The following is a 27,572-nucleotide window of genomic DNA, read 5'->3' as shown; positions in this document are numbered from 1 at the left end:
CAGATGTGGATTCTCACTAACCGCTTTACTAGTAATTGTCACAAATACTGTTTATTTGCCGTATTTACAGATAGTGAAATAAAATGGAAAATAATTCTTTCATAATTGTATACTCAGCTTGGTCAAGATAATAACTCCAGAACAAGAGGCATAGGATTTTGAATTAATACCAATGGTGCATCTACTGATATTCAGTTTGAATATCAGTGACCTTGACCTCAAGGTCAAAGGTCAAGTTTTCTGAAAATCTTGTGAATGTTACAACTTGGTGACAGGAAGGAAGTCACCTAGTTTGCTCAAATTTGTACCATAGGTGTTCAGAAGGGTTAAAGAAATCTGAGCTGGCAGCAATCACTTCAGAGTGTCGGGTCAGGACACTTGCAAATGTTCAGATGTGAGAGGAACAAACAGGCAGAGTCCAGGAATAAAGTTGTCATTCTTTGTATTTTCAATTGAGAATGTGCCCGCAGCTGGGCGAGATAGAGTGTGTGTGTGTGTGTGTATGTGTGGTTTCTGCAGACAAAGCATAATAATACAATCAATTAGGAATCAGATTACATAATAAACATAAAGATACAACTGAGGTGTACTCAAGTACAGTATATAGCTAAATAAGCTGACATTATACTTCAGCCAGGTTACATAAACTTAAAGTCAGACATTATGCATTAACACACCGCATACAACTATGCACTGAAGGCAACTGTACATTGGTTTATCATCTGTTACACGGAGCACAGAATCAACAACACGATAACAACGAATCTCTCTCCTAGAAGCTAATTAGTAAACAAATCTGTTATGCTAGCGAACTACCACTTGTACATAATGTCACATAAACAGAAGCAGAAACTGCTGGTAAGTCATCAAATACACTCATGGCTGAACACCAACACAACTGAGTGAAGTAAAACATTAACTTACGGTCTTATAAACGCACACACTGTCCGTTGTTTGGCTGCCGTTTGTCTCTGAACTAAAGTTGCGGACATGCACCCCGATGGTGCATTCAGGGGGCATAGGAAATCCCATACACAACCCTAACCCTTTTGTACAATAGGTGCAATTACTAGTAGGCTGAAGGGTTGCGCTAGGGGCCATCTGTAGAGATGTAGGGTCAACAACCTGTCTGTGAACGTGGACAAAACAAAAGAGATGATTGTTGACTTCAGGAGAGCACAGAGAGCTCACTTCCCACTTAACATCACTGGATCCTCTTTGGAGGTCGTCAAGAGCACCAAATTCCTTGATGTCCACCTGGCGGAGAACCTTTTCTGGTCCCTTAACCCAAGCTCCATAACTAAGGAGGCCCAACAGCATCTCTACTTCTTGCGGAAGCTGAGGAAAGCCCATCTCTCACCATCCATTCTCACCACCTTCTACAGAGGGATTATCGAGAGCGTCCTGAGCAGCTGCATCACTATCTAGTATGGTAACTGCACCGTATCAGATCGCAGTACCCTACAACTAATAGTGAGAGCAGCTGAGAAGATCATTGGAGCCCCTCTCCCCTCCATCATGGACACTTTTAGCACCCGCTCCATCCGCAAAGCCACCAGCATTATGGAGGACCTCACACACTCTTCACCCTGCTGCCTTCTCGAAAGAGGTACCAGCAAGCCGTCAGACTCCTGAACACTCAGTGACTGGACTGACACACACACACACACACCTTCACACATCGCTACCAAGCACTTATCTGCAGTATCTCTCACACACACACACACACACACACACACACACACACACACATATAGGGCTGGGCTATATCATACCGTTCACGGTAATACCGGTGTAATTTTGGGCAACGATAGGAAAATGAAATATCGTGATAGAATATGGGTAAAACGCGCATGCGCAGTGCCTATGTTTACATACGCACATGGCGGCGACACAGAATGAGAAGAGCGAAAGTGGAGCATTACGGCTATATTAGGCAGGCGCCTCGCGGAGTGATACGTACTGTGCTTCAACATAATATTACTGTATTGTGTGTGTATAACCTCTTTTTAAGTTTAGTGGATATTATACATTGTTATGCTCAGGATATGTCGGCCAATTTCCACTGGAAATGCCTTTTGGTTAAACTGTCAGCAAGGAATTTGCATTGTTACATTTTTATATAACTTTAATGCACATAAAAACAGCTGCTTGTTTAAGTGAAAATACATTGATGGTTTTTTTGCACTAATAAAGTTGTGTAGTTGTAAAGTATTTTGTCTAGTGTCAGTTATATCGTCAGTTATATCGTTATCGCAAATTTTCAAATGTATATCGTGATAAATATTTTTGGTCATATCGCCCTGCTCCCCACACACACACACACACACACACACACACACACACACACACACACACACACACCAAGTTACTTTTGCACAATACTCAGCATTTTGCACATATCCATTGCACTGTCTTGTCTTGTTTATTTTTGCAATTTTTTGCACATTGCACTGTACATTTCAAGCATGTACAGTGGGGTTGCTTGGAGACGAGTACCACACAGTTCCAATGAGCATACATTCCAAAATATGCAAACTAGCCCCATACATTATGATGACATATGTTCAGGGTATGAACATTCTATGCTGAAAGCTTATAAATATACAACTATTGAACTTGTTTTCAGTTGAACTTTTGCATAGCACAGAAGATTTTCACTGCGATCAAATTAGGTTCAAAGATGTTCAAACGCTTTTTTCTCAGAAAGGTAAGTTTGACGAGACTTGTAGCACATTTCTCTGTATATTTTCTTACAGTAAATAAGCATTTTGAAGCTTTTAATGGAGCTTCATAGATGATTTTTGTAAAAACTGAATTTTGAACCAAATGAAGTATTTTGTATTTCATACCATAAACTTTAAAACTCAAATTGAGGCATGAATAAATTGTTTTTAATTTATTTAAACATATTCATATCGGTCCACTTCATGAGTCGATAGCTCACTAAATTGATAAATAATCTAAAATAATACCAAATTTTCTAACTGGACACTTTTCATGTAGAGCCTCCCTTGGAATGTTTGTTTTATGCCATTACTGATGTTGGTTTTCTTCTTTCTAAACAGAGATCAAAAAACCAAAACGTGGCAGAGAAGGAAATTCCTTCTACGTCTCAACAGAGGTAAAGAAATGTGACTCTTTAATCCAATGTTGCCAGAGATATTTATAGCAGTGGTTTAGTGTGAGCTGTTTTATTTCCCTTTTATTGTTGTTTTTCTTCCGCCTTGTGTGTTTATATCGTTTTTACTACTTCTAGTTTTGTCTATTATTTATATCGATTCAGAGATTAGTTGAAAATATAGAGTGTAAATGTACAAAATACATGATTTTGTTCATTTTGGTATTTCATAACAGTTATTATTTTTTTATTTGCAATATCCAGGATGCGCTCCTTGTTAAAAATTTCCACTTTGAAAAATAACATTTACACTTTTGTCCTCGATCAGCGTCCCGGATGCTTCTGTTGCTGCCACAACACCTAACCATGAAAATGGTATAAAGAAGAAGAAGAAGAAAATAAAATGGAGACACTTCTTCTGCTGTTTCTCGGTTTGCTTTTACAGAAGACATATGAAATGCATATTTTCCTTAAAATGTATTTGTTAATTTTAAGTGACTTTTCTTTTTTAATAACATTATGTTTGTTCGTTCTCTACAGGAAACTGACAGCGATACAGAGGCAGAGACCCCCACTGTAAAGCCACAGAAAAAGTCCCGCTGGTCTATTTTCAAATTCTGGAAGGTATGTTTTATGGAAAGAGTCACTATCATCAAGCATTTATTCATCACAATGAAATGGGAGCAATTAAGAGCAATGAAGCACACAGCTATGTCCTGTCTTTTGGTTTCTTTCTACAGAGAAGAAATCAGGTTGCTCCAGAAACAACAGGGGAACCTGATAAAAAGAGTGACAAGTAAGGGAAACTTTAATCTTCTCACTTTAAAGAAAAATTCTTTTGGGATCCTTCTGGTTGCAGATTTGATACTTAATCTTCTATATATTTGTATATTTTTGCAGATTAAAGAACATGCAGCAGGACTGTACACCTGCCGAGGCAGCACCACCAAAAGAAGACTGCCTAGAAACAAAAGGTCGAGAACTGGTTGCTTCAGAAACAACAGGGGAACCTGATAAAAAGAGTGACAAGTAAGGGAAACTTTAATCTTCTCACTTTAAAGAAAAAATCTTTTGGGATCCTTCTGGTTGCAGATTTGATACTTAATCTTCTATATATTTGTATATTTTTGCAGATTAAAGAACCTGCAGCAGGACTGTACACCTGCCGAGGCAGCACCACCAAAAGAAGACTGCCTAGAAACAAAAGGTCGAGAACTGGTTGCTCCAGAAACAACAGGGGAACCTGATAAAAAGAGTGACAAGTAAGGGAAACTTTAATCTTCTCACTTTAAAGAAAAATTCTTTTGGGATCCTTCTGGTTGCAGATTTGATACTTAATCTTCTATATATTTGTATATTTTTGCAGATTAAAGAACATGCAGCAGGACTGTACTCCTGCCGAGGCAGCACCACCAAAAGAAGACTGCCTAGAAACAAAAGGTCGAGAACTGGTTGCTCCAGAAACAACAGGGGAACCTGATAAAAAGAGTGACAAGTAAGGGAAACTTTAATCTTCTCACTTTAAAGAAAAATTCTTTTGGGATCCTTCTGGTTGCAGATTTGATACTTAATCTTCTATATATTTGTATATTTTTGCAGATTAAAGAACCTGCAGCAGGACTGTACACTTGCTGAGGCAGCACCACCAAAAGAAGACTGCCTAGAAACAAAAGGCCAAGAACTGGACATCAAGCCTCCACTGAACAGTTCAGAGGACCTAGTACAGGTCATAACTACAGACAATCCCAGGTAAGTGCTTTTAATATTTTGGCCGATTGCTGATCACAATAAGAATTAGATGTTTGAATGCTTTTCTCCAGAGAGACAATGTTTGTTTGTTGTCCTGTTGTGCTTGCTATGCATCCCTGACTCCTTTCTTCTTTCTGCATGCAGCAGCACCCATAAGGAATGTGGTGAAAGTTCCAACCAGGTTAGAAACACCACTGAACATAGTGAGCCATCAGACCTGAGTTGGGACACTTTGCTTATGGAGTTTCTGGCACAAGAGGATGGATTGGAGCAGGTGTTTGACATGTAAGAGAAAAACGTCCTCCAAAATGTTTAAACTTCAAAGCTCATGCATACATGCACATACACTGCTTAGCTTCTTGACATCTTTCCTAATTGTGTGTTTGTGTTTTTACCTTTTTGCAATAGTTTAGGGAAAAATTTGAAGGATAGAAAAAAAAAGAAAAATAAAGTTCAGACTGTGGACCGCTTCGGGTGAGTACACGTGGTGCACGAGGACCAAAGCTCTCTTTGTCAAAGTGGAAATGAGTTATTTTACACTGATAGTGTAAACTTTGTGTATGTGTGGCAGGTTTCCAAACATTGTAAACAGCTGCTACATGAACTCCTGCCTGCAGAGCCTCTTCAACAATGAGGAGTTCATTAGAGATGTCAGCCGTCAGGAGACTTTGTGGAGAGCAGTCCCAGAAGCTCGGCTCTTAAGGTGCGCTACGTCAACCTTCTACTTTCTTCAGAAACCTGAAGAACAAAGATATCTAACACCAGAAATGTCTGTTTACCCTTTCCTTTTTACAGAAGGCTCATGAACATCAGGAACTGTCATGAATCAAGAGATTATGACCTTAAAAAACGCCGCCTAATGTCTTTTAAGAAGGCATTCAGCCAACAGGTTCCTGAATACGAAGGCAGTGCACAGAAAGTGCGTCAGCTATTTGGACATTTTGTTTTTTGCTTTACCTTCTAATGTTTATGTTCTAAATCTCCTCTGTGTTTTTCTTTCAGGACGCTCATGAATTCCTAACCTTTTTCCTCAATGAGGTGAAAAGCCTCTCACCTCACCTGAAGAGGGAAGCAGCTCTCCTGGGCCGAAGTTATACCTGCCCAGTAGAAGACCATCATGTTTTCAAAATGGAAAACATGAGGACATGCAAGAGGTAAGCCAGTCTTTCAGAAACACAGGGCTGATTGCAACATTTTCATATACCTCTTTTCCACCTACTTGATCGTTACTTTAACTACGTTACTCCTTAAATGTGTAGCTGCGGTCACCAGTCATCACAACAGGAGGAATTTACAAGCTTGTCCCTTGACCTGGTTCCAGAGGGGTCTGTTGAGGACATGTTAGGGACATACTTGAAGGTAAGATCACAAATTCCAGTAGAGATGTAGTATCACTGATCTTGTGTGTGCGCATAGGTTGTGATTTTTTTTTCTACCATAAAGCCTGTTTTCTCTTTGCCGTTGTTTAGGAACAAAAAATCGAATTTACCTGTGACTGTGGAGGGACGACCTCGGAAGTGAAGCAGTCTTTTGATACACTGCCAAGGTGAGTAAGGTCACATCAGAATTGATCGACTGACCTGATTTCCAAACTGTGGCGCACTAAACATCAGAGTTTTTAAGACAACACTTGAGCAGTCATTTTGCCCCATCTTCGGTTTGTGTTTGACACTCATTCTTCTTATTTTGTACCTTGGGTTTTTTTTTTTCTTTTCTGCCAGAGTTCTCATCTTTCACCTGAAGAGGTTTGGCTTTACAAAAACCCACAAGCTTCAGAAGGTGAATGACCCCGTCAGGCTGCAGAGGGACTTGGTGGTGTCATCCAAACAGGTAAAAACAGACTGCAGAACATCTCAGAGAATCAGCTTAATTATCGCACTGATGTGAGACTTTATGAAACTGATCTTTGGATTTGTTCCTTCTCAGGGTGATGGCCGTTATGAACTCATAAGCATCATTAGTCACTATGGAGGCACAGAATCAGGTAAAACAACTGACTTGTTACAAACAGAAAATGCTACTTTTGAGTGAAGGACTCACACACAAAAGCTTTTGATGTTTTAAGAAGCACTAAGTCCAAACCACTGTTTGCTTGAATCAGTTGACTTTTAGAAGTTGGATTCATTTGTCTTAATGTGATCTTAGGACACTACATCTGTCATTCTGTGCATCCTGAGGAGAGCCCACAGTCTACATCAGATCATTGGCTCACCTATAATGATGCACGGGTGCTCCACACAACTGGATCGGCAGTTTTTGAGGAACAGCAGCAGTCTGCCTACATCCTGTTTTACAAGAGAAACGTAAGAAGACACAGCAGCTGAGAGAATTTTGAAATGTCCTATTACCTTGTTAATCATTTTTCTCTTCATTCTAAAACAGGGTGTGGAAGCAAGTTAGAGCCATCATCGTGCTGAGAAGGAACAACCGTCGTCTCAGACCGCTGGTAAGTATTGCCCTTAGGAGGAAGGGTCCTCCCAGAGAGCCTGGTTCCTCCCAAGATTTCTTCCTCCAGGAGGGAGTTTTTTCTTGCCACCGTCGCCCCACATTCACCGGTCATTCACTAGTAGTGCACCACTACTAGAGATAGTCAGGACCAGTGTTTGGCTTGCTCTCTGGGAACAACAAATAAATTAATAATAAAATAAAATAAAGATATTATTGTCACGGGCTGAAAGCAGGGACTCAAGCGCAGAGCAGGTTGATGTCTCAAAACACAATTTATTTACACACCCGTGCAATAATATATACAGTGACGGGAAATTCAGGGTTCCAGGGGATTAGGGGAAGGCTCTCTCTCTCTCACGCTCGCTCACGTCCTCACACACGTTCGTACCGCGGGGAGGTCACAGGTCCGGGAAGATAAGCTGGAACAGGGAAAGGGAGATATCACTCACAAATCACGAAGGCATAAAGGTGTAAGACCACGGGAGCTGGAAAGGTAGACTAACGTCAGTAGCGCAATCATCCCGCGATGAGAGGATCTGTGACCCAGCCTCAAATAGAAGACGGATAATCAGCTGATCGCCAACAGCTGTGAGAGCCAAGGGCGGGACGGGCTGAAAGCAGGGACTCAAGCGCAGAGCAGGTTGATGTCTCAAAACACAATTTATTTACACACCCGTGCAATAATATATACAGTGACGGGAAATTCAGGGTTCCAGGGGATTAGGGGAAGGCTCTCTCTCTCTCACGCTCGCTCACGTCCTCACACACGTTCGTACCGCGGGGAGGTCACAGGTCCGGGAAGATAAGCTGGAACAGGGAAAGGGAGATATCACTCACAAATCACGAAGGCATAAAGGTGTAAGACCACGGGAGCTGGAAAGGTAGACTAACGTCAGTAGCGCAATCATCCCGCGATGAGAGGATCTGTGACCCAGCCTCAAATAGAAGACGGATAATCAGCTGATCGCCAACAGCTGTGAGAGCCAAGGGCGGGAGCCAGCTGTGAGCTCCGCCCAGGCAGAGAGATAGGGGGAGAAAGAGAAAAAAAACACAAGTGTAGCCTTGTGAGGCCGGCTGGGCAGGCACGGGGACCATGACAATTATTTACTTATTTATTTATTTTTTATTAAAATTAACGTAACAACAAAAACAAAAATAACTAATAAAAACTAATTAACTAAGTATTCAACTGTGTTTTGTGAAATTTGTAATGAGTCTCAGTTAAGTTGATGTCACAGAAGTTTCTGAATCAACCATTTAGATTGTTCAACAAACAGATTTACTCAGGTAAAGATGGTAAGCTGGAGCACTGGTACCCTTCTAGTTCAGTTTAAGTTTTTAGACAAATATTCCCTCATTCAGTTGCAGTTTCTGCTTACATTATACATTATTTAGCTGCAAATGTTTAGCTGCAAGTAGCAAAGTCCAAAAGTGACAACATTTCCACTGCACTCTCTCCAGAAATGGCATATAGAACTTTTGATCAAATTAGACATTTATCCTTGAAAAATCCATGAAAATCTTTAATTGTACCTTTTATAACATTGTGGTGGGGCGTGGTCTGCGGTGCCGTGCAGGGAGGGCGGACGCACCTGCACGGCATCCTTAATCCTTAATCACGCCCGCCTAGTTAAAAACACGGGGACTCAGGGGTTTGGGGATTGTTGTGGTGAGATGTAAATAAAGATGGCTCCGAATGATACTCCGTGGTCCCGCCGTGCCTTATTCTCGCCACATTGGTGCCGAAACCCAGGAGGCAGCACGGCGGGTCCGTATCGGAGCCAGGGAATGGAGGAGCTGGCCCAGATGGTGGCCGAAATGGTGGCCGCCCAGCGGGAGCAGGCGGCGGCGGAGGGAGTAGTAGTGACGGAGGAGTCGCGCGATGGGCTGCTCCAGCGGGGAGCGACGGCAGTGACGGATGGACCGCGCAAGGAGCTGGAGGTCCCCGTGCCAGGGGAGCCTGCTCGAGTGGAACTGGCGAGCGAGGCGTGTGCCACGCTTGAGATCGCCGTGCTCACCAGATCGGCCTCACCACCACCAGAGGCCAGTACACGCCACACCTCTGCCCAGCCACCTGTGAGCTGGGGCTCACAACTGTGCCGGCCGCGCCGGGTGCACACGCCACGCGTCCGACTTCCGAACCAGCTTGGCCTGCACCGCTGGATTCGCGGGCGGCCACCTGAACTCGCACCTCCCCGTCGCTTGGCCGGGGCCTGGGGGCGCCAGCTGTCCGGGCTGATTCCCTCTCCCACTGGCGGTGGGGGAGTAGGTTCGGCCGGATGGCTCCCCAGCCTCAATCAGGCGATGGGGGTATGTGGTGGGGCGTGGTCTGCGGTGCCGTGCAGGGAGGGCGGACGCACCTGCACGGCATCCTTAATCACGCCCGCCTAGTTAAAAACACGGGGACTCGGGGGTTTGGGGATTGTTGTGGTGAGATGTAAATAAAGATGGCTCCGAATGATACTCCGTGGTCCCGCCGTGCCTTATTCTCGCCACAAACATTTTAACAAGTTACTGTCTCCTGCTGCATGTTTCTTGTTTTGGCTTAACTTCATCAGCTCAAAAAACACACCGTGCTGTGGTTTACTGAAAGAACTCATGTACAGGACACACTGAAAGCAGGTTTACAACGTTTAATTAACAAAGTCAAGATCAGTTAACAACAGCTGAACGAAAGATTTACTTTTTCTCGTCGATAAAATGGTCAGATGAGGTCCATGCCAATGTGCTCAAATGGTACCTCCATTAAGGGCAGTAAGGGCATAAAGGCACTTTTGGAATGGCCAGCTGGTTCACCAGCTGACACCACTGGACGCACAACATCAGCGCACATCCAAACAGATTCTTGGCCAGTAAAATCGGTCAATTTTTGGGTCCAGAGTCTTATCTTATTCCAGGTGACCAGCCATCGAGTTGTAACGAGCCACCTAAAAAAATCATTTCTCAGTGGCTCTTCTGCGACCAACAAGTAGATGTGTTCTTCCATTTTACAAGTGTCACGACACGCTCAACATGGTCTGTCGTTACAAAATGTGGAAATGTCAGGGCGCACTATTTGACTATCAGCTCTCATCATTTGATCAAAGGGCGAATTGCATAGTGCCATTATCTTCTGTGTAGCGAATTGCTGGAACCGGCAAGCTGAACGCGGCCCAAACGCCACGTGTCCCTATTGGCTGTGTGTGCAGCCCAGCATACTGCCCTATTGAGCTACCAAACCCCAACCAATCAGTTTTGAGATTTAAGGGGTATGCTAGCCGCCAGCTAACCGCAGCCGTTACTCTATGCATTTCCCCCCGATCTTTCATTTCCACCAGTACTATGGGGTATTTGTGAATATCCATGACTGAGCCGGACAGGTCGCCAGCTGGTCTTTGGCCAGGGTGATGGCAGTTTCGAGGTTCACCGGCTAGTGATAGCAGACTCACTTCACTGTCCTGGCCGGTAGCCCCCCCCCCACAAATTTCTCTAGCACTACCATTTTCAGCAATCCAGCCTTTCTAAGTGTGGGGCCAGGCTGCAGCCACCTGGTTTAGGCAGAGGACTGGTCCTCCAGCCCCATTTGCCCCATGAAAGTTGCTGTGATGGTCTTCTGGAGAGACTGATGGCAGCCACTTGCAACAACCGGAGGGCACGTTCCTTCCCTGGCCACCAACACACATAATGTCACATAAACAGAAGCAGAAACTGCTGGTAAGTCATCAAATACACTCATGGCTGAACACCAACACAACTGAGTGAAGTAAAACATTAACTTACGGTCTTATAAACGCACACACTGTCCGTTGTTTGGCTGCCGTTTGTCTCTGAACTAAAGTTGCGGACATGCACCCCGATGGTGCATTCAGGGGGCATAGGAAATCCCATACACAACCCTAACCCTTTTGTACAATAGGTGCAATTACTAGTAGGCTGAAGGGTTGCGCTAGGGGCCATCTGTAGAGATGTAGGGTCAACAACCTGTCTGTGAACGTGGACAAAACAAAAGAGATGATTGTTGACTTCAGGAGAGCACAGAGAGCTCACTTCCCACTTAACATCACTGGATCCTCTTTGGAGGTCGTCAAGAGCACCAAATTCCTTGATGTCCACCTGGCGGAGAACCTTTTCTGGTCCCTTAACCCAAGCTCCATAACTAAGGAGGCCCAACAGCATCTCTACTTCTTGCGGAAGCTGAGGAAAGCCCATCTCTCACCATCCATTCTCACCACCTTCTACAGAGGGATTATCGAGAGCGTCCTGAGCAGCTGCATCACTATCTAGTATGGTAACTGCACCGTATCAGATCGCAGTACCCTACAACTAATAGTGAGAGCAGCTGAGAAGATCATTGGAGCCCCTCTCCCCTCCATCATGGACACTTTTAGCACCCGCTCCATCCGCAAAGCCACCAGCATTATGGAGGACCTCACACACTCTTCACCCTGCTGCCTTCTCGAAAGAGGTACCAGCAAGCCGTCAGACTCCTGAACACTCAGTGACTGGACTGACACACACACACACACACCTTCACACATCGCTACCAAGCACTTATCTGCAGTATCTCTCACACACACACACACACACACACACACACACACACACACACACACACACATATAGGGCTGGGCTATATCATACCGTTCACGGTAATACCGGTGTAATTTTGGGCAACGATAGGAAAATGAAATATCGTGATAGAATATGGGTAAAACGCGCATGCGCAGTGCCTATGTTTACATACGCACATGGCGGCGACACAGAATGAGAAGAGCGAAAGTGGAGCATTACGGCTATATTAGGCAGGCGCCTCGCGGAGTGATACGTACTGTGCTTCAACATAATATTACTGTATTGTGTGTGTATAACCTCTTTTTAAGTTTAGTGGATATTATACATTGTTATGCTCAGGATATGTCGGCCAATTTCCACTGGAAATGCCTTTTGGTTAAACTGTCAGCAAGGAATTTGCATTGTTACATTTTTATATAACTTTAATGCACATAAAAACAGCTGCTTGTTTAAGTGAAAATACATTGATGGTTTTTTTGCACTAATAAAGTTGTGTAGTTGTAAAGTATTTTGTCTAGTGTCAGTTATATCGTCAGTTATATCGTTATCGCAAATTTTCAAATGTATATCGTGATAAATATTTTTGGTCATATCGCCCTGCTCCACACACACACACACACACACACACACACACACACACACACACACACCAAGTTACTTTTGCACAATACTCAGCATTTTGCACATATCCATTGCACTGTCTTGTCTTGTTTATTTTTGCAATTTTTTGCACATTGCACTGTACATTTCAAGCATGTACAGTGGGGTTGCTTGGAGACGAGTACCACACAGTTCCAATGAGCATACATTCCAAAATATGCAAACTAGCCCCATACATTATGATGACATATGTTCAGGGTATGAACATTCTATGCTGAAAGCTTATAAATATACAACTATTGAACTTGTTTTCAGTTGAACTTTTGCATAGCACAGAAGATTTTCACTGCGATCAAATTAGGTTCAAAGATGTTCAAACGCTTTTTTCTCAGAAAGGTAAGTTTGACGAGACTTGTAGCACATTTCTCTGTATATTTTCTTACAGTAAATAAGCATTTTGAAGCTTTTAATGGAGCTTCATAGATGATTTTTGTAAAAACTGAATTTTGAACCAAATGAAGTATTTTGTATTTCATACCATAAACTTTAAAACTCAAATTGAGGCATGAATAAATTGTTTTTAATTTATTTAAACATATTCATATCGGTCCACTTCATGAGTCGATAGCTCACTAAATTGATAAATAATCTAAAATAATACCAAATTTTCTAACTGGACACTTTTCATGTAGAGCCTCCCTTGGAATGTTTGTTTTATGCCATTACTGATGTTGGTTTTCTTCTTTCTAAACAGAGATCAAAAAACCAAAACGTGGCAGAGAAGGAAATTCCTTCTACGTCTCAACAGAGGTAAAGAAATGTGACTCTTTAATCCAATGTTGCCGGAGATATTTATAGCAGTGGTTTAGTGTGAGCTGTTTTATTTCCCTTTTATTGTTGTTTTTCTTCCGCCTTGTGTGTTTATATCGTTTTTACTACTTCTAGTTTTGTCTATTATTTATATCGATTCAGAGATTAGTTGAAAATATAGAGTGTAAATGTACAAAATACATGATTTTGTTCATTTTGGTATTTCATAACAGTTATTATTTTTTATTTGCAATATCCAGGATGCGCTCCTTGTTAAAAATTTCCACTTTGAAAAATAACATTTACACTTTTGTCCTCGATCAGCGTCCCGGATGCTTCTGTTGCTGCCACAACACCTAACCATGAAAATGGTATAAAGAAGAAGAAGAAAATAAAATGGAGACACTTCTTCTGCTGTTTCTCGGTTTGCTTTTACAGAAGACATATGAAATGCATATTTTCCTTAAAATGTATTTGTTAATTTTAAGTGACTTTTCTTTTTTAATAACATTATGTTTGTTCGTTCTCTACAGGAAACTGACAGCGATACAGAGGCAGAGACCCCCACTGTAAAGCCACAGAAAAAGTCCCGCTGGTCTATTTTCAAATTCTGGAAGGTATGTTTTATGGAAAGAGTCACTATCATCAAGCATTTATTCATCACAATGAAATGGGAGCAATTAAGAGCAATGAAGCACACAGCTATGTCCTGTCTTTTGGTTTCTTTCTACAGAGAAGAAACCAGGTTGCTCCAGAAACAACAGGGGAACCTGATAAAAAGAGTGACAAGTAAGGGAAACTTTAATCTTCTCACTTTAAAGAAAAAATCTTTTGGGATCCTTCTGGTTGCAGATTTGATACTTAATCTTCTATATATTTGTATATTTTTGCAGATTAAAGAACATGCAGCAGGACTGTACACCTGCCGAGGCAGCACCACCAAAAGAAGACTGCCTAGAAACAAAAGGTCGAGAACTGGTTGCTTCAGAAACAACAGGGGAACCTGATAAAAAGAGTGACAAGTAAGGGAAACTTTAATCTTCTCACTTTAAAGAAAAAATCTTTTGGGATCCTTCTGGTTGCAGATTTGATACTTAATCTTCTATATATTTGTATATTTTTGCAGATTAAAGAACCTGCAGCAGGACTGTACACCTGCCGAGGCAGCACCACCAAAAGAAGACTGCCTAGAAACAAAAGGTCGAGAACTGGTTACTCCAGAAACAACAGGGGAACCTGATAAAAAGAGTGACAAGTAAGGGAAACTTTAATCTTCTCACTTTAAAGAAAAATTCTTTTGGGATCCTTCTGGTTGCAGATTTGATACTTAATCTTCTATATATTTGTATATTTTGGCAGATTAAAGAACATGCAGCAGGACTGTACACCTGCCGAGGCAGCACCACCAAAAGAAGACTGCCTAGAAACAAAAGGTCGAGAACTGGTTGCTCCAGAAACAACAGGGGAACCTGATAAAAAGAGTGACAAGTAAGGGAAACTTTAATCTTCTCACTTTAAAGAAAAATTCTTTTGGGATCCTTCTGGTTGCAGATTTGATACTTAATCTTCTATATATTTGTATATTTTTGCAGATTAAAGAACCTGCAGCAGGACTGTACACTTGCTGAGGCAGCACCACCAAAAGAAGACTGCCTAGAAACAAAAGGCCAAGAACTGGACATCAAGCCTCCACTGAACAGTTCAGAGGACCTAGTACAGGTCATAACTACAGACAATCCCAGGTAAGTGCTTTTAATATTTTGGCCGATTGCTGATCACAATAAGAATTAGATGTTTGAATGCTTTTCTCCAGAGAGACAATGTTTGTTTGTTGTCCTGTTGTGCTTGCTATGCATCCCTGACTCCTTTCTTCTTTCTGCATGCAGCAGCACCCATAAGGAATGTGGTGAAAGTTCCAACCAGGTTAGAAACACCACTGAACATAGTGAGCCATCAGACCTGAGTTGGGACACTTTGCTTATGGAGTTTCTGGCACAAGAGGATGGATTGGAGCAGGTGTTTGACATGTAAGAGAAAAACGTCCTCCAAAATGTTTAAACTTCAAAGCTCATGCATACATGCACATACACTGCTTAGCTTCTTGACATCTTTCCTAATTGTGTGTTTGTGTTTTTACCTTTTTGCAATAGTTTAGGGAAAAATTTGAAGGATAGAAAAAAAAAGAAAAATAAAGTTCAGACTGTGGACCGCTTCGGGTGAGTACACGTGGTGCACGAGGACCAAAGCTCTCTTTGTCAAAGTGGAAATGAGTTATTTTACACTGATAGTGTAAACTTTGTGTATGTGTGGCAGGTTTCCAAACATTGTAAACAGCTGCTACATGAACTCCTGCCTGCAGAGCCTCTTCAACAATGAGGAGTTCATTAGAGATGTCAGCCGTCAGGAGACTTTGTGGAGAGCAGTCCCAGAAGCTCGGCTCTTAAGGTGCGCTACGTCAACCTTCTACTTTCTTCAGAAACCTGAAGAACAAAGATATCTAACACCAGAAATGTCTGTTTACCCTTTCCTTTTTACAGAAGGCTCATGAACATCAGGAACTGTCATGAATCAAGAGATTATGACCTTAAAAAACGCCGCCTAATGTCTTTTAAGAAGGCATTCAGCCAACAGGTTCCTGAATACGAAGGCAGTGCACAGAAAGTGCGTCAGCTATTTGGACATTTTGTTTTTTGCTTTACCTTCTAATGTTTATGTTCTAAATCTCCTCTGTGTTTTTCTTTCAGGACGCTCATGAATTCCTAACCTTTTTCCTCAATGAGGTGAAAAGCCTCTCACCTCACCTGAAGAGGGAAGCAGCTCTCCTGGGCCGAAGTTATACCTGCCCAGTAGAAGACCATCATGTTTTCAAAATGGAAAACATGAGGACATGCAAGAGGTAAGCCAGTCTTTCAGAAACACAGGGCTGATTGCAACATTTTCATATACCTCTTTTCCACCTACTTGATCGTTACTTTAACTACGTTACTCCTTAAATGTGTAGCTGCAGTCACCAGTCATCACAACAGGAGGAATTTACAAGCTTGTCCCTTGACCTGGTTCCAGAGGGGTCTGTTGAGGACATGTTAGGGACATACTTGAAGGTAAGATCACAAATTCCAGTAGAGATGTAGTATCACTGATCTTGTGTGTGCGCATAGGTTGTGATTTTTTTTTCTACCATAAAGCCTGTTTTCTCTTTGCCGTTGTTTAGGAACAAAAAATCGAATTTACCTGTGACTGTGGAGGGACGACCTCGGAAATGAAGCAGTCTTTTGATACACTGCCAAGGTGAGTAAGGTCACATCAGAATTGATCGACTGACCTGATTTCCAAACTGTGGCGCACTAAACATCAGAGTTTTTAAGACAACACTTGAGCAGTCATTTTCTCCCATCTTCGGTTTGTGTTTGACACTCATTCTTCTTATTTTGTACCTTGGGTTTTTTTTTCTTTTCTGCCAGAGTTCTCATCTTTCACCTGAAGAGGTTTGGCTTTACAAAAACCCACAAGCTTCAGAAGGTGAATGACCCCGTCAGGCTGCAGAGGGACTTGGTGGTGTCATCCAAACAGGTAAAAACAGACTGCAGAACATCTCAGAGAATCAGCTTAATTATCGCACTGATGTGAGACTTTATGAAACTGATCTTTGGATTTGTTCCTTCTCAGGGTGATGGCCGTTATGAACTCATAAGCATCATTAGTCACTATGGAGGCACAGAATCAGGTAAAACAACTGACTTGTTACAAACAGAAAATGCTACTTTTGAGTGAAGGACTCACACACAAAAGCTTTTGATGTTTTAAGAAGCACTAAGTCCAAACCACTGTTTGCTTGAATCAGTTGACTTTTAGAAGTTGGATTCATTTGTCTTAATGTGATCTTAGGACACTACATCTGTCATTCTGTGCATCCTGAGGAGAGCCCACAGTCTACATCAGATCATTGGCTCACCTATAATGATGCACGGGTGCTCCACACAACTGGATCGGCAGTTTTTGAGGAACAGCAGCAGTCTGCCTACATCCTGTTTTACAAGAGAAACGTAAGAAGACACAGCAGCTGAGAGAATTTTGAAATGTCCTATTACCTTGTTAATCATTTTTCTCTTCATTCTAAAACAGGGTGTGGAAGCAAGTTAGAGCCATCATCGTGCTGAGAAGGAACAACCGTCGTCTCAGACCGCTGGTAAGTATTGCCCTTAGGAGGAAGGGTCCTCCCAGAGAGCCTGGTTCCTCCCAAGATTTCTTCCTCCAGGAGGGAGTTTTTTCTTGCCACCGTCGCCCCACATTCACCGGTCATTCACTAGTAGTGCACCACTACTAGAGATAGTCAGGACCAGTGTTTGGCTTGCTCTCTGGGAACAACAAATAAATTAATAATAAAATAAAATAAAGATATTATTGTCACGGGCTGAAAGCAGGGACTCAAGCGCAGAGCAGGTTGATGTCTCAAAACACAATTTATTTACACACCCGTGCAATAATATATACAGTGACGGGAAATTCAGGGTTCCAGGGGATTAGGGGAAGGCTCTCTCTCTCTCACGCTCGCTCACGTCCTCACACACGTTCGTACCGCGGGGAGGTCACAGGTCCGGGAAGATAAGCTGGAACAGGGAAAGGGAGATATCACTCACAAATCACGAAGGCATAAAGGTGTAAGACCACGGGAGCTGGAAAGGTAGACTAACGTCAGTAGCGCAATCATCCCGCGATGAGAGGATCTGTGACCCAGCCTCAAATAGAAGACGGATAATCAGCTGATCGCCAACAGCTGTGAGAGCCAAGGGCGGGACGGGCTGAAAGCAGGGACTCAAGCGCAGAGCAGGTTGATGTCTCAAAACACAATTTATTTACACACCCGTGCAATAATATATACAGTGACGGGAAATTCAGGGTTCCAGGGGATTAGGGGAAGGCTCTCTCTCTCTCACGCTCGCTCACGTCCTCACACACGTTCGTACCGCGGGGAGGTCACAGGTCCGGGAAGATAAGCTGGAACAGGGAAAGGGAGATATCACTCACAAATCACGAAGGCATAAAGGTGTAAGACCACGGGAGCTGGAAAGGTAGACTAACGTCAGTAGCGCAATCATCCCGCGATGAGAGGATCTGTGACCCAGCCTCAAATAGAAGACGGATAATCAGCTGATCGCCAACAGCTGTGAGAGCCAAGGGCGGGACGGGCTGAAAGCAGGGACTCAAGCGCAGAGCAGGTTGATGTCTCAAAACACAATTTATTTACACACCCGTGCAATAATATATACAGTGACGGGAAATTCAGGGTTCCAGGGGATTAGGGGAAGGCTCTCTCTCTCTCACGCTCGCTCACGTCCTCACACACGTTCGTACCGCGGGGAGGTCACAGGTCCGGGAAGATAAGCTGGAACAGGGAAAGGGAGATATCACTCACAAATCACGAAGGCATAAAGGTGTAAGACCACGGGAGCTGGAAAGGTAGACTAACGTCAGTAGCGCAATCATCCCGCGATGAGAGGATCTGTGACCCAGCCTCAAATAGAAGACGGATAATCAGCTGATCGCCAACAGCTGTGAGAGCCAAGGGCGGGAGCCAGCTGTGAGCTCCGCCCAGGCAGAGAGATAGGGGGAGAAAGAGAAAAAAAACACAAGTGTAGCCTTGTGAGGCCGGCTGGGCAGGCACGGGGACCATGACAATTATTTACTTATTTATTTATTTTTTATTAAAATTAACGTAACAACAAAAACAAAAATAACTAATAAAAACTAATTAACTAAGTATTCAACTGTGTTTTGTGAAATTTGTAATGAGTCTCAGTTAAGTTGATGTCACAGAAGTTTCTGAATCAACCATTTAGATTGTTCAACAAACAGATTTACTCAGGTAAAGATGGTAAGCTGGAGCACTGGTACCCTTCTAGTTCAGTTTAAGTTTTTAGACAAATATTCCCTCATTCAGTTGCAGTTTCTGCTTACATTATACATTATTTAGCTGCAAATGTTTAGCTGCAAGTAGCAAAGTCCAAAAGTGACAACATTTCCACTGCACTCTCTCCAGAAATGGCATATAGAACTTTTGATCAAATTAGACATTTATCCTTGAAAAATCCATGAAAATCTTTAATTGTACCTTTTATAACATTGTGGTGGGGCGTGGTCTGCGGTGCCGTGCAGGGAGGGCGGACGCACCTGCACGGCATCCTTAATCACGCCCGCCTAGTTAAAAACACGGGGACTCAGGGGTTTGGGGATTGTTGTGGTGAGATGTAAATAAAGATGGCTCCGAATGATACTCCGTGGTCCCGCCGTGCCTTATTCTCGCCACATTGGTGCCGAAACCCAGGAGGCAGCACGGCGGGTCCGTATCGGAGCCAGGGAATGGAGGAGCTGGCCCAGATGGTGGCCGAAATGGCGGCCGCCCAGCGGGAGCAGGCGGCGGCGGAGGGAGTAGTAGTGACGGAGGAGTCGCGCGATGGGCTGCTCCAGCGGGGAGCGACGGCAGTGACGGATGGACCGCGCAAGGAGCTGGAGGTCCCCGTGCCAGGGGAGCCTGCTCGAGTGGAACTGGCGAGCGAGGCGTGCGCCACGCTTGAGATCGCCGTGCTCACCAGATCGGCCTCACCACCACCAGAGGCCAGTACACGCCACACCTCTGCCCAGCCACCTGTGAGCTGGGGCTCACGACTGTGCCGGCCGCGCCGGGTGCACACGCCACGCGTCCGACTTCCGAACCAGCTTGGCCTGCACCGCTGGATTCGCGGGCGGCCACCTGAACTCGCACCTCCCCGTCGCTTGGCCGGGGCCTGGGGGCGCCAGCTGTCCGGGCTGATTCCCTCTCCCACTGGCGGTGGGGGAGTAGGTTCGGCCGGATGGCTCCCCAGCCTCAATCAGGCGATGGGGGTATGTGGTGGGGCGTGGTCTGCGGTGCCGTGCAGGGAGGGCGGACGCACCTGCACGGCATCCTTAATCACGCCCGCCTAGTTAAAAACACGGGGACTCGGGGGTTTGGGGATTGTTGTGGTGAGATGTAAATAAAGATGGCTCCGAATGATACTCCGTGGTCCCGCCGTGCCTTATTCTCGCCACAAACATTTTAACAAGTTACTGTCTCCTGCTGCATGTTTCTTGTTTTGGCTTAACTTCATCAGCTCAAAAAACACACCGTGCTGTGGTTTACTGAAAGAACTCATGTACAGGACACACTGAAAGCAGGTTTACAACGTTTAATTAACAAAGTCAAGATCAGTTAACAACAGCTGAACGAAAGATTTACTTTTTCTCGTCGATAAAATGGTCAGATGAGGTCCATGCCAATGTGCTCAAATGGTACCTCCATTAAGGGCAGTAAGGGCATAAAGGCACTTTTGGAATGGCCAGCTGGTTCACCAGCTGACACCACTGGACGCACAACATCAGCGCACATCCAAACAGATTCTTGGCCAGTAAAATCGGTCAATTTTTGGGTCCAGAGTCTTATCTTATTCCAGGTGACCAGCCATCGAGTTGTAACGAGCCACCTAAAAAAATCATTTCTCAGTGGCTCTTCTGCGACCAACAAGTAGATGTGTTCTTCCATTTTACAAGTGTCACGACACGCTCAACATGGTCTGTCGTTACAAAATGTGGAAATGTCAGGGCGCACTATTTGACTATCAGCTCTCATCATTTGATCAAAGGGCGAATTGCATAGTACCATTATCTTCTGTGTAGCGAATTGCTGGAACCGGCAAGCTGAACGCGGCCCAAACGCCACGTGTCCCTATTGGCTGTGTGTGCAGCCCTGCATACTGCCCTATTGAGCTACCAAACCCCAACCAATCAGTTTTGAGATTTAAGGGGTATGCTAGCCGCCAGCTAACCGCAGCCGTTACTCTATGCATTTCCCCCCGATCTTTCATTTCCACCAGTACTATGGGGTATTTGTGAATATCCATGACTGAGCCGGACAGGTCGCCAGCTGGTCTTTGGCCAGGGTGATGGCAGTTTCGAGGTTCACCGGCTAGTGATAGCAGACTCACTTCACTGTCCTGGCCGGTAGCCCCCCCCCCACAAATTTCTCTAGCACTACCATTTTCAGCAATCCAGCCTTTCTAAGTGTGGGGCCAGGCTGCAGCCACCTGGTTTAGGCAGAGGACTGGTCCTCCAGCCCCATTTGCCCCATGAAAGTTGCTGTGATGGTCTTCTGGAGAGACTGATGGCAGCCACTTGCAACAACCGGAGGGCACGTTCCTTCCCTGGCCACCAACACACCTCCGCCAAGCGTTGGAAAACTTCCAGGAAAAGCTTGCTGTTGATTTAAGTCAAAATATATTTGCTGATGTTGAGTGTGTGGATATTCAGAAGGACACCCATTCCATAATACATCATTTCCATAAGTGTAAAATCACCAATTATGTTGTCATTAATGTCCAAAAACAACTTGGAGTTTATCACAGATGCGCTTCTTACTACAGTCAGTATATTTAGCATGAAATGGAGTTGAGGAAAATGGTAGAATACTTAATATCAATGTTTTGAAGACTATGACATTAGGGACATTAGGGGATGTATTGGTTGGCACCATCACCTCACAGTGTGAAGGTCCTGGATTAAAAAAAATCCAGGCATGGTCTGTTCTGAGTGCAGTTTAGATGTTCTCACTGTGTACTCTGTCTTTGTCCTGGAGTCCAAAGACATGAATGTTAAATTAACCCATGATTTTAAAATGTCAATAGGTATGAATGGTTATCTTTTGTTCTGTGTTAGTCCTGCAGTAGACTTGTGATATGTTCAGGGTGTGCTCCACCTTCTGCCTGATGACAGCTGGGATATGATTAATTCCCTCCACAATCCTGAATTGCATAATTGAATGGATTTATTGCATTCAGATGATAGCACATATCTTAAAGATGTTTCAGAAAGTTGTACAAATAAAAGTATGTCAGCATGGCTAAACACCAGTAGACGTAAGTAAGGAAATTGTGGGGAAGGGGAATTTTTTTTTTTAACTTATCAGTATTTCAGTTCTTGAATTCATTACAGTTTGTGGCTTTTTCATTTAGCTGTGCGGGCATGTTATAGCATTTGCAACTCACAAGTTTGTATAAAGAAGGCAAATCCAAAAAGCACTTCCGTCTGCCAGTAAATCTTAGATGGAAAAGTTTCAGATTGTGATAATAATGGTCCTTGTTTGAGGCTTTAAACACTGCTCCCTTTCTGGCAGACAAAAGCAAAGTTTGTCTGAGGTGAACCAGAAGCTCTTGAGATTTGATGACCTAGACTTCCCCTAATCTCTTTCTCAAGGTTAAGGCTGATGAAGAAAACAGGCTCCCTTTTCCAACGGCCTCCCCATCTTCCACCTTTTTTTTTTCAACAACCAAGAGGATTGTGACAGCCAGAGTGTCTGCAATGAAGTTAAATGGGCGGATAGAGTTGCTCTCCTCTGCCCGATATGTGATATGTAAGGCAACTAAAATGCAAGAGACAGTGGAGAGAAAGAAAGATGGAGCAAGATTAGGAGGAATGTATGTTTGTACGTATTCGTAGTAGATCGGGTTTCTGGGAAATTGAGTAGAAAGTTATATGGGGTTGTCACACTGAAAGAGTTCAGTACAGGTAGACTGAGTCTCAGTTTCTGATTAAAGTGAACTTGTCAAGTTCATGTAGAGGAAAAAAAAGAGGCACTTGGCTAAAATGTCCACATCTGCTGCTAAATGAGCAGCTTTTTAAAAAGAGCTATGGCTGATATCAGAGATCAAAGGTTTTTGTCCTGCAGACCGATCACAATGAAAAACTTAACTCAAATCTTCTGTTTGTTTCAAAGCAAAGTGGAACCTTATTTAAAGATCGGCTATGCTGACAGCTCGATAACTTTGGAAACCTCACCTTTATACTTGGCCAGCCCATTTGTGTTATTAACATCCAGATTTATGTGGTGTTTTATTGTTTAAAACATGCTGTACTGACTTCTGGCTGTTGACAACATTTACTGATTCATGAATGGATTAAAGAGAGATATTCAAAATCCCCTCCGAAGAACACCGAAAGGAACTCCGAGGATTAAATTTGCAATTGTTAGTAGCGGTTTTTGTTTGACCCCAGACAATGAGCAAGGGAAGCCAATGTTAACTAAACAAATATAAGGGATATAAGAGATCAGCCAGCAGGCCACAGCCAGGATCCACCATCAGCCAGCAGGCCACAGCCAGGATCCACCATCAGCCAGCAGGCCACAGCCAGGCTCCACCATCAGCCAGCAGGCCACAGCCAGGCTCCACCATCAGCCAGCAGGCCACAGCCAGGATCCACCATCAGCCAGCAGGCCTAGCCAGGCGCCATCATCAGAAATTCCGCTTCCGGGTCCCTCGTGGTGGCCGCCTCGTGCTCTCGCTTCAGTATGCCACCCAAGAAAGGCCCAACACCAGAGGAGGTTGAGGACATTAAAACCTCCCTCGGAGCGCTGTGCGGAGACGTGGCCGCAGTCAGGGCGCAGCAGGAGCTGCTTCTGGGGCTTCTGGAGGAGGTAAAACAGCTACGCCTCCAAAATGCCGAGAAGGACAGACGGATCATGGATCTCGAGCGGCAGGTGGATGAGCTGGAGCAGTACACCCGTACGAACGACGTGGTCATCAGCGGTATTAAAATCAAGCCGCGCTCATACGCGCGCGCGGTGGCCGGGAACGTCGGGGAGCCCAGCGACGAGGAGACCCGCTCGGTGGAGAAACAGGTGGCGTCCTTCCTCCAAAGCAAGGGGATAGAGATGGACCTGGAGCACATAGAAGCATGTCACTCACTGCCCAGGAGGAGTGACAGACCGCCGGCCATCATTATGAGATTTGTCAATCGGAAGAACAAGGTCGCACTGCTGAAACAAGGACGCAAACTGAAAGGCACGGACGTTTTCATTAATGAGCATCTGACACGAAAAAACGCAGATATCGCGAGGAAGGCAAGGCAACTGAAGAAGAACGGTAAAATACAACATACATGGGTAACAAACTGTAAGATTTTCATTAAGCTAAACGGGACACCAGAAGAGGCAAAAGTACTGATAGTGAGGAACATGGAGGATCTGGACAAGTATAACTGACACCAATGTATCAATTACACCAGGAAATGACATGGACACGTTGAAATCAATTCTTCAACAGAAAGTAATTGATCTAGATTGTGAATATAAGGAGCATAATATAATAGATCCAGAAATAGATTCTGAAAGTAACTTTCTCTCTACTTTTGTTAAAAATTGTAATTATTTCACTCAGGAACAATATGAAAAAGAAATTAACCTAGACGGGAAGCTCTCATTAATTCACTTTAACAGCAGAAGTATGTACTCTAATTTTGATTTCATTAAGGACTATTTACAACAATTTTCTCGCCCCTTTAGTGTTATAGCCATCACTGAAACTTGGTTCAATGTCGATAAAGGAATAGATTTTTGTTTGAATGGATATGATTTAAAATACATGAATAGATTAAATAAGGCGGGCGGCGGGGTTGCTATATATGTTCATAACTCTATAAACTATAATGTTGTAACAACTATGTCTATGGCTATTGATGGAATTTTGGAATGTTTGACTATTGAGATTATGAATGACAAAAAGAGAAATGTTATAATAAGTTGCATATATCGGACACCCAGTTCAAGTATTGACACTTTTAATGAATGGATAGAAAAAACGTTTGCTTCGGTGAACCAAAAATTACTATTTATCTGTGGTGATTTTAATATTGATTTGCTAAATCCAACAAGGTTAAAAGCCATTGATGACTTTACTGACACGATGTACAGCTTATCACTATATCCAACAATAACAAAGCCAAGCAGAATAACTTCACATAGCGCCACTATTATTGACAACATTTTTACTAATGTCATGGATTTCTAAATTAATAGTGGCCTGCTTGTCTGTGATATAACTGACCACTTACCAGTTTTTACTTTGTGTGACTGTGATTTAAAAAAAATGGATGCCAAGATCATGATAGCAAAGCGAACAATAAATGAAGAAGCAATTCATGCCTTCAATTTCGATTTAGCGCAACAAGATTGGAATTCGGTGTATGAAGAGTCAGATGTGGACAAGGCTTATGATAATTTCCTAGATATTTTTACTATGTGGTACAATAAACATTGTCCTGTAAACGAACACATGACAAAGAAAAAAAAGATAAAAAGTCCTTGGCTCACAAAAGGAATTATTAATGCTTGCAAAAAGAAAAACAATCTGTATAAACAGTTCATCAAAGTAAAAACAAAAGAAGTGGAACAAAGATATAAAGCATATAGAAATAAATTGACTGATATTATAAGAACGAGCAAACAACTTTATTATAGAAGAAGATTATATGAAAATAAAAACAATATAAAAGGAACTTGGGATGTGTTAAACAACTTAATTAAACAAGGATCTTCTGGAACATCATATCCTGAATATTTTACTGATGCAAATGGTGAAAATCACAACATGAGTAATATTGTCGATGGGTTCAATAAATTCTTCATAAATGTTGGCCCTGAACTAGCAGCAGACATCCCGTGTCATAAAAATGAAAATATCAGTAATATAAAATCAAATCCCTTTTCACTGTTCCTCTCAGCTACAAATGAGCAAGAAGTAATAAATATCACATTAAAATGTAAAAGTAAGTCTTCAATGGATTATCATGACATAAATATGTCTGTAGTTAAACAGGTTATTCTGAATATTGCTAGTCCCTTAACATATATCTGTAATTTATCATTTCAGTCTGGTTGTTTTCCAAAAAAAATGAAAATTGCGAAAGTAATACCACTATATAAAAGTAATGACAAACACAGTTTTACCAATTATAGGCCTATTTCTCTACTGCCTCAATTCTCAAAAATTCTAGAAAAACTTTTTAATTCAAGATTAGAAAAATTCCTTGAAAAACATCAAATAATAAATGTTGGTCAGTATGGTTTCAGAACGCAAAGAACCACTTCAATGGCGATAATTGAGGCAGTAGAAGAAATTACTGATACACTGGATAAAAATAAATATGCAGTTGGTATTTTTGTTGATCTCAAAAAGGCCTTCGACACAATCAATCACTCAATATTATTGGATAAATTGGAAAGATATGGTATTCAAGGGAAAGCTGGTAACTGGTTAAAAAGTTACCTAACGGGTCGGGAACAATATGTTAGCATAGGGCATTACCATTCAGAGAAACCTGGTATTACATGTGGTGTTCCCCAAGGGTCAGTGTTGGGACCAAAACTTTTCAATGTATACATAAATGATATTTTTGATGTTTCTCAAGTACTTAAACTCATACTGTTCGCAGATGACACCAACATATTTTTCAGTAGCGATGATTATACTGATCTTGTAATGACCGTAAACAGGGAGCTAAAATTAATAAAAAAAATGGATGGACATAAATAAATTATCATTAAATATAAATAAAACTAAAGCAATGTTTTTTGGTAATTTAAAATATAATGTAGAATTACCAATTATCATTGAAGGTGTACCAATTGATAATGTGAGTGAAAACAAGTTTTTGGGAGTCGTAATTGATAATAAAATTTCATGGAAACCCCACGTCAGACACATAAAAACCAAAATTTCCAGAAGCCTCGCAGTTTTGAACAAAGTGAAACAATTCCTTGATAAAGATGCACTTCGTACTCTGTACTGTACCCTGGTTCTTCCATATCTTACATATTGTGTGGAAGTGTGGGGAAACACATATAAAAATACAACTAATCCATTAGTCACAGTACAGGAACGAGCACTGCGTATTATTCACAAGGCTGGTTATCTAGATCATACTCACAAATTCTTTCTTCAGGCAAAGTTACTTAAATTCCAGGATCTGGTTAATTACAATACATCCATAATTTTGTATAAAGCTTTTACTAAACTTTTACCGGCAAATTTACAAACTAGATTTGAAATTCGAGAAAAGGTTTATAATGTGAGAGGCTTTGGAGAATTCAAATTACCCAGAACTCGAACAACCCGTAAAGGTTTTTGTGTGTCTGTATGTGGTGTGAAAATCTGGAACAGTCTGAGTTTACAATTGAAACAATGCAAAAATATTCATAGATTTAAATTTCTCTACAAACAGTTGGTCTGGTAACAGTATACTCAATGATGCTTTTAGTGTGCTCTGTAATGTCTGTTCTCTTACCATTGCTGGTATGGATTCCAAAAAAAAAAAAAAAAAGTGTGCGTATGTATGTACATATATGTACATGTGTGTGTAGATATATATGTATGTATATGTATGTGTGTTTGTTACTTGTAGTTATTACTGCCTGTTACCTGTGGTAATGCAATTTATAATTTATATATTC

General features: G+C 42.5%; 2 protein-coding genes across 2 annotated transcripts; both read left to right on the top strand.

Annotated features, from left to right (window-relative positions):
- Nucleotides 1-4,497: 4,497 nt before the first annotated feature.
- Nucleotides 4,498-7,270, top strand: LOC146617223 (ubiquitin carboxyl-terminal hydrolase 37-like). Its single transcript, XM_085373245.1, has 13 exons — nt 4,498-4,616; nt 4,721-4,870; nt 5,015-5,155; nt 5,279-5,344; nt 5,442-5,573; nt 5,666-5,789; nt 5,873-6,024; nt 6,130-6,229; nt 6,340-6,416; nt 6,592-6,700; nt 6,797-6,854; nt 7,016-7,173; nt 7,253-7,270. The coding sequence occupies exons 1-13, from the start codon at nt 4,498-4,500 to the stop codon at nt 7,268-7,270; spliced, it is 1,404 nt and encodes a 467-aa protein (XP_085229371.1).
- A 7,378-nt stretch (nt 7,271-14,648) lies between these two features.
- Nucleotides 14,649-17,419, top strand: LOC146617222 (ubiquitin carboxyl-terminal hydrolase 37-like). The gene is made up of 13 exons (XM_085373272.1): nt 14,649-14,767; nt 14,872-15,021; nt 15,166-15,306; nt 15,430-15,495; nt 15,593-15,724; nt 15,817-15,940; nt 16,024-16,175; nt 16,281-16,380; nt 16,491-16,567; nt 16,741-16,849; nt 16,946-17,003; nt 17,165-17,322; nt 17,402-17,419. Exons 1-13 carry the CDS (start codon nt 14,649-14,651, stop codon nt 17,417-17,419), a joined length of 1,404 nt encoding a protein of 467 aa, XP_085229398.1.
- The last annotated feature ends 10,153 nt before the right edge of the window (nt 17,420-27,572 follow it).

This window comes from Diplotaxodon limnothrissa, linkage group LG15, assembly GCF_057381915.1.
Source record: "Diplotaxodon limnothrissa isolate DT_005_m linkage group LG15, D_limnothrissa_male_GT1.1, whole genome shotgun sequence".
NCBI classification, from domain to species: domain Eukaryota; kingdom Metazoa; phylum Chordata; class Actinopteri; order Cichliformes; family Cichlidae; genus Diplotaxodon; species Diplotaxodon limnothrissa.
Note: the sequence above shows the minus strand (reverse complement) of the source record. Positions and strands in the feature narration are given on the sequence as shown.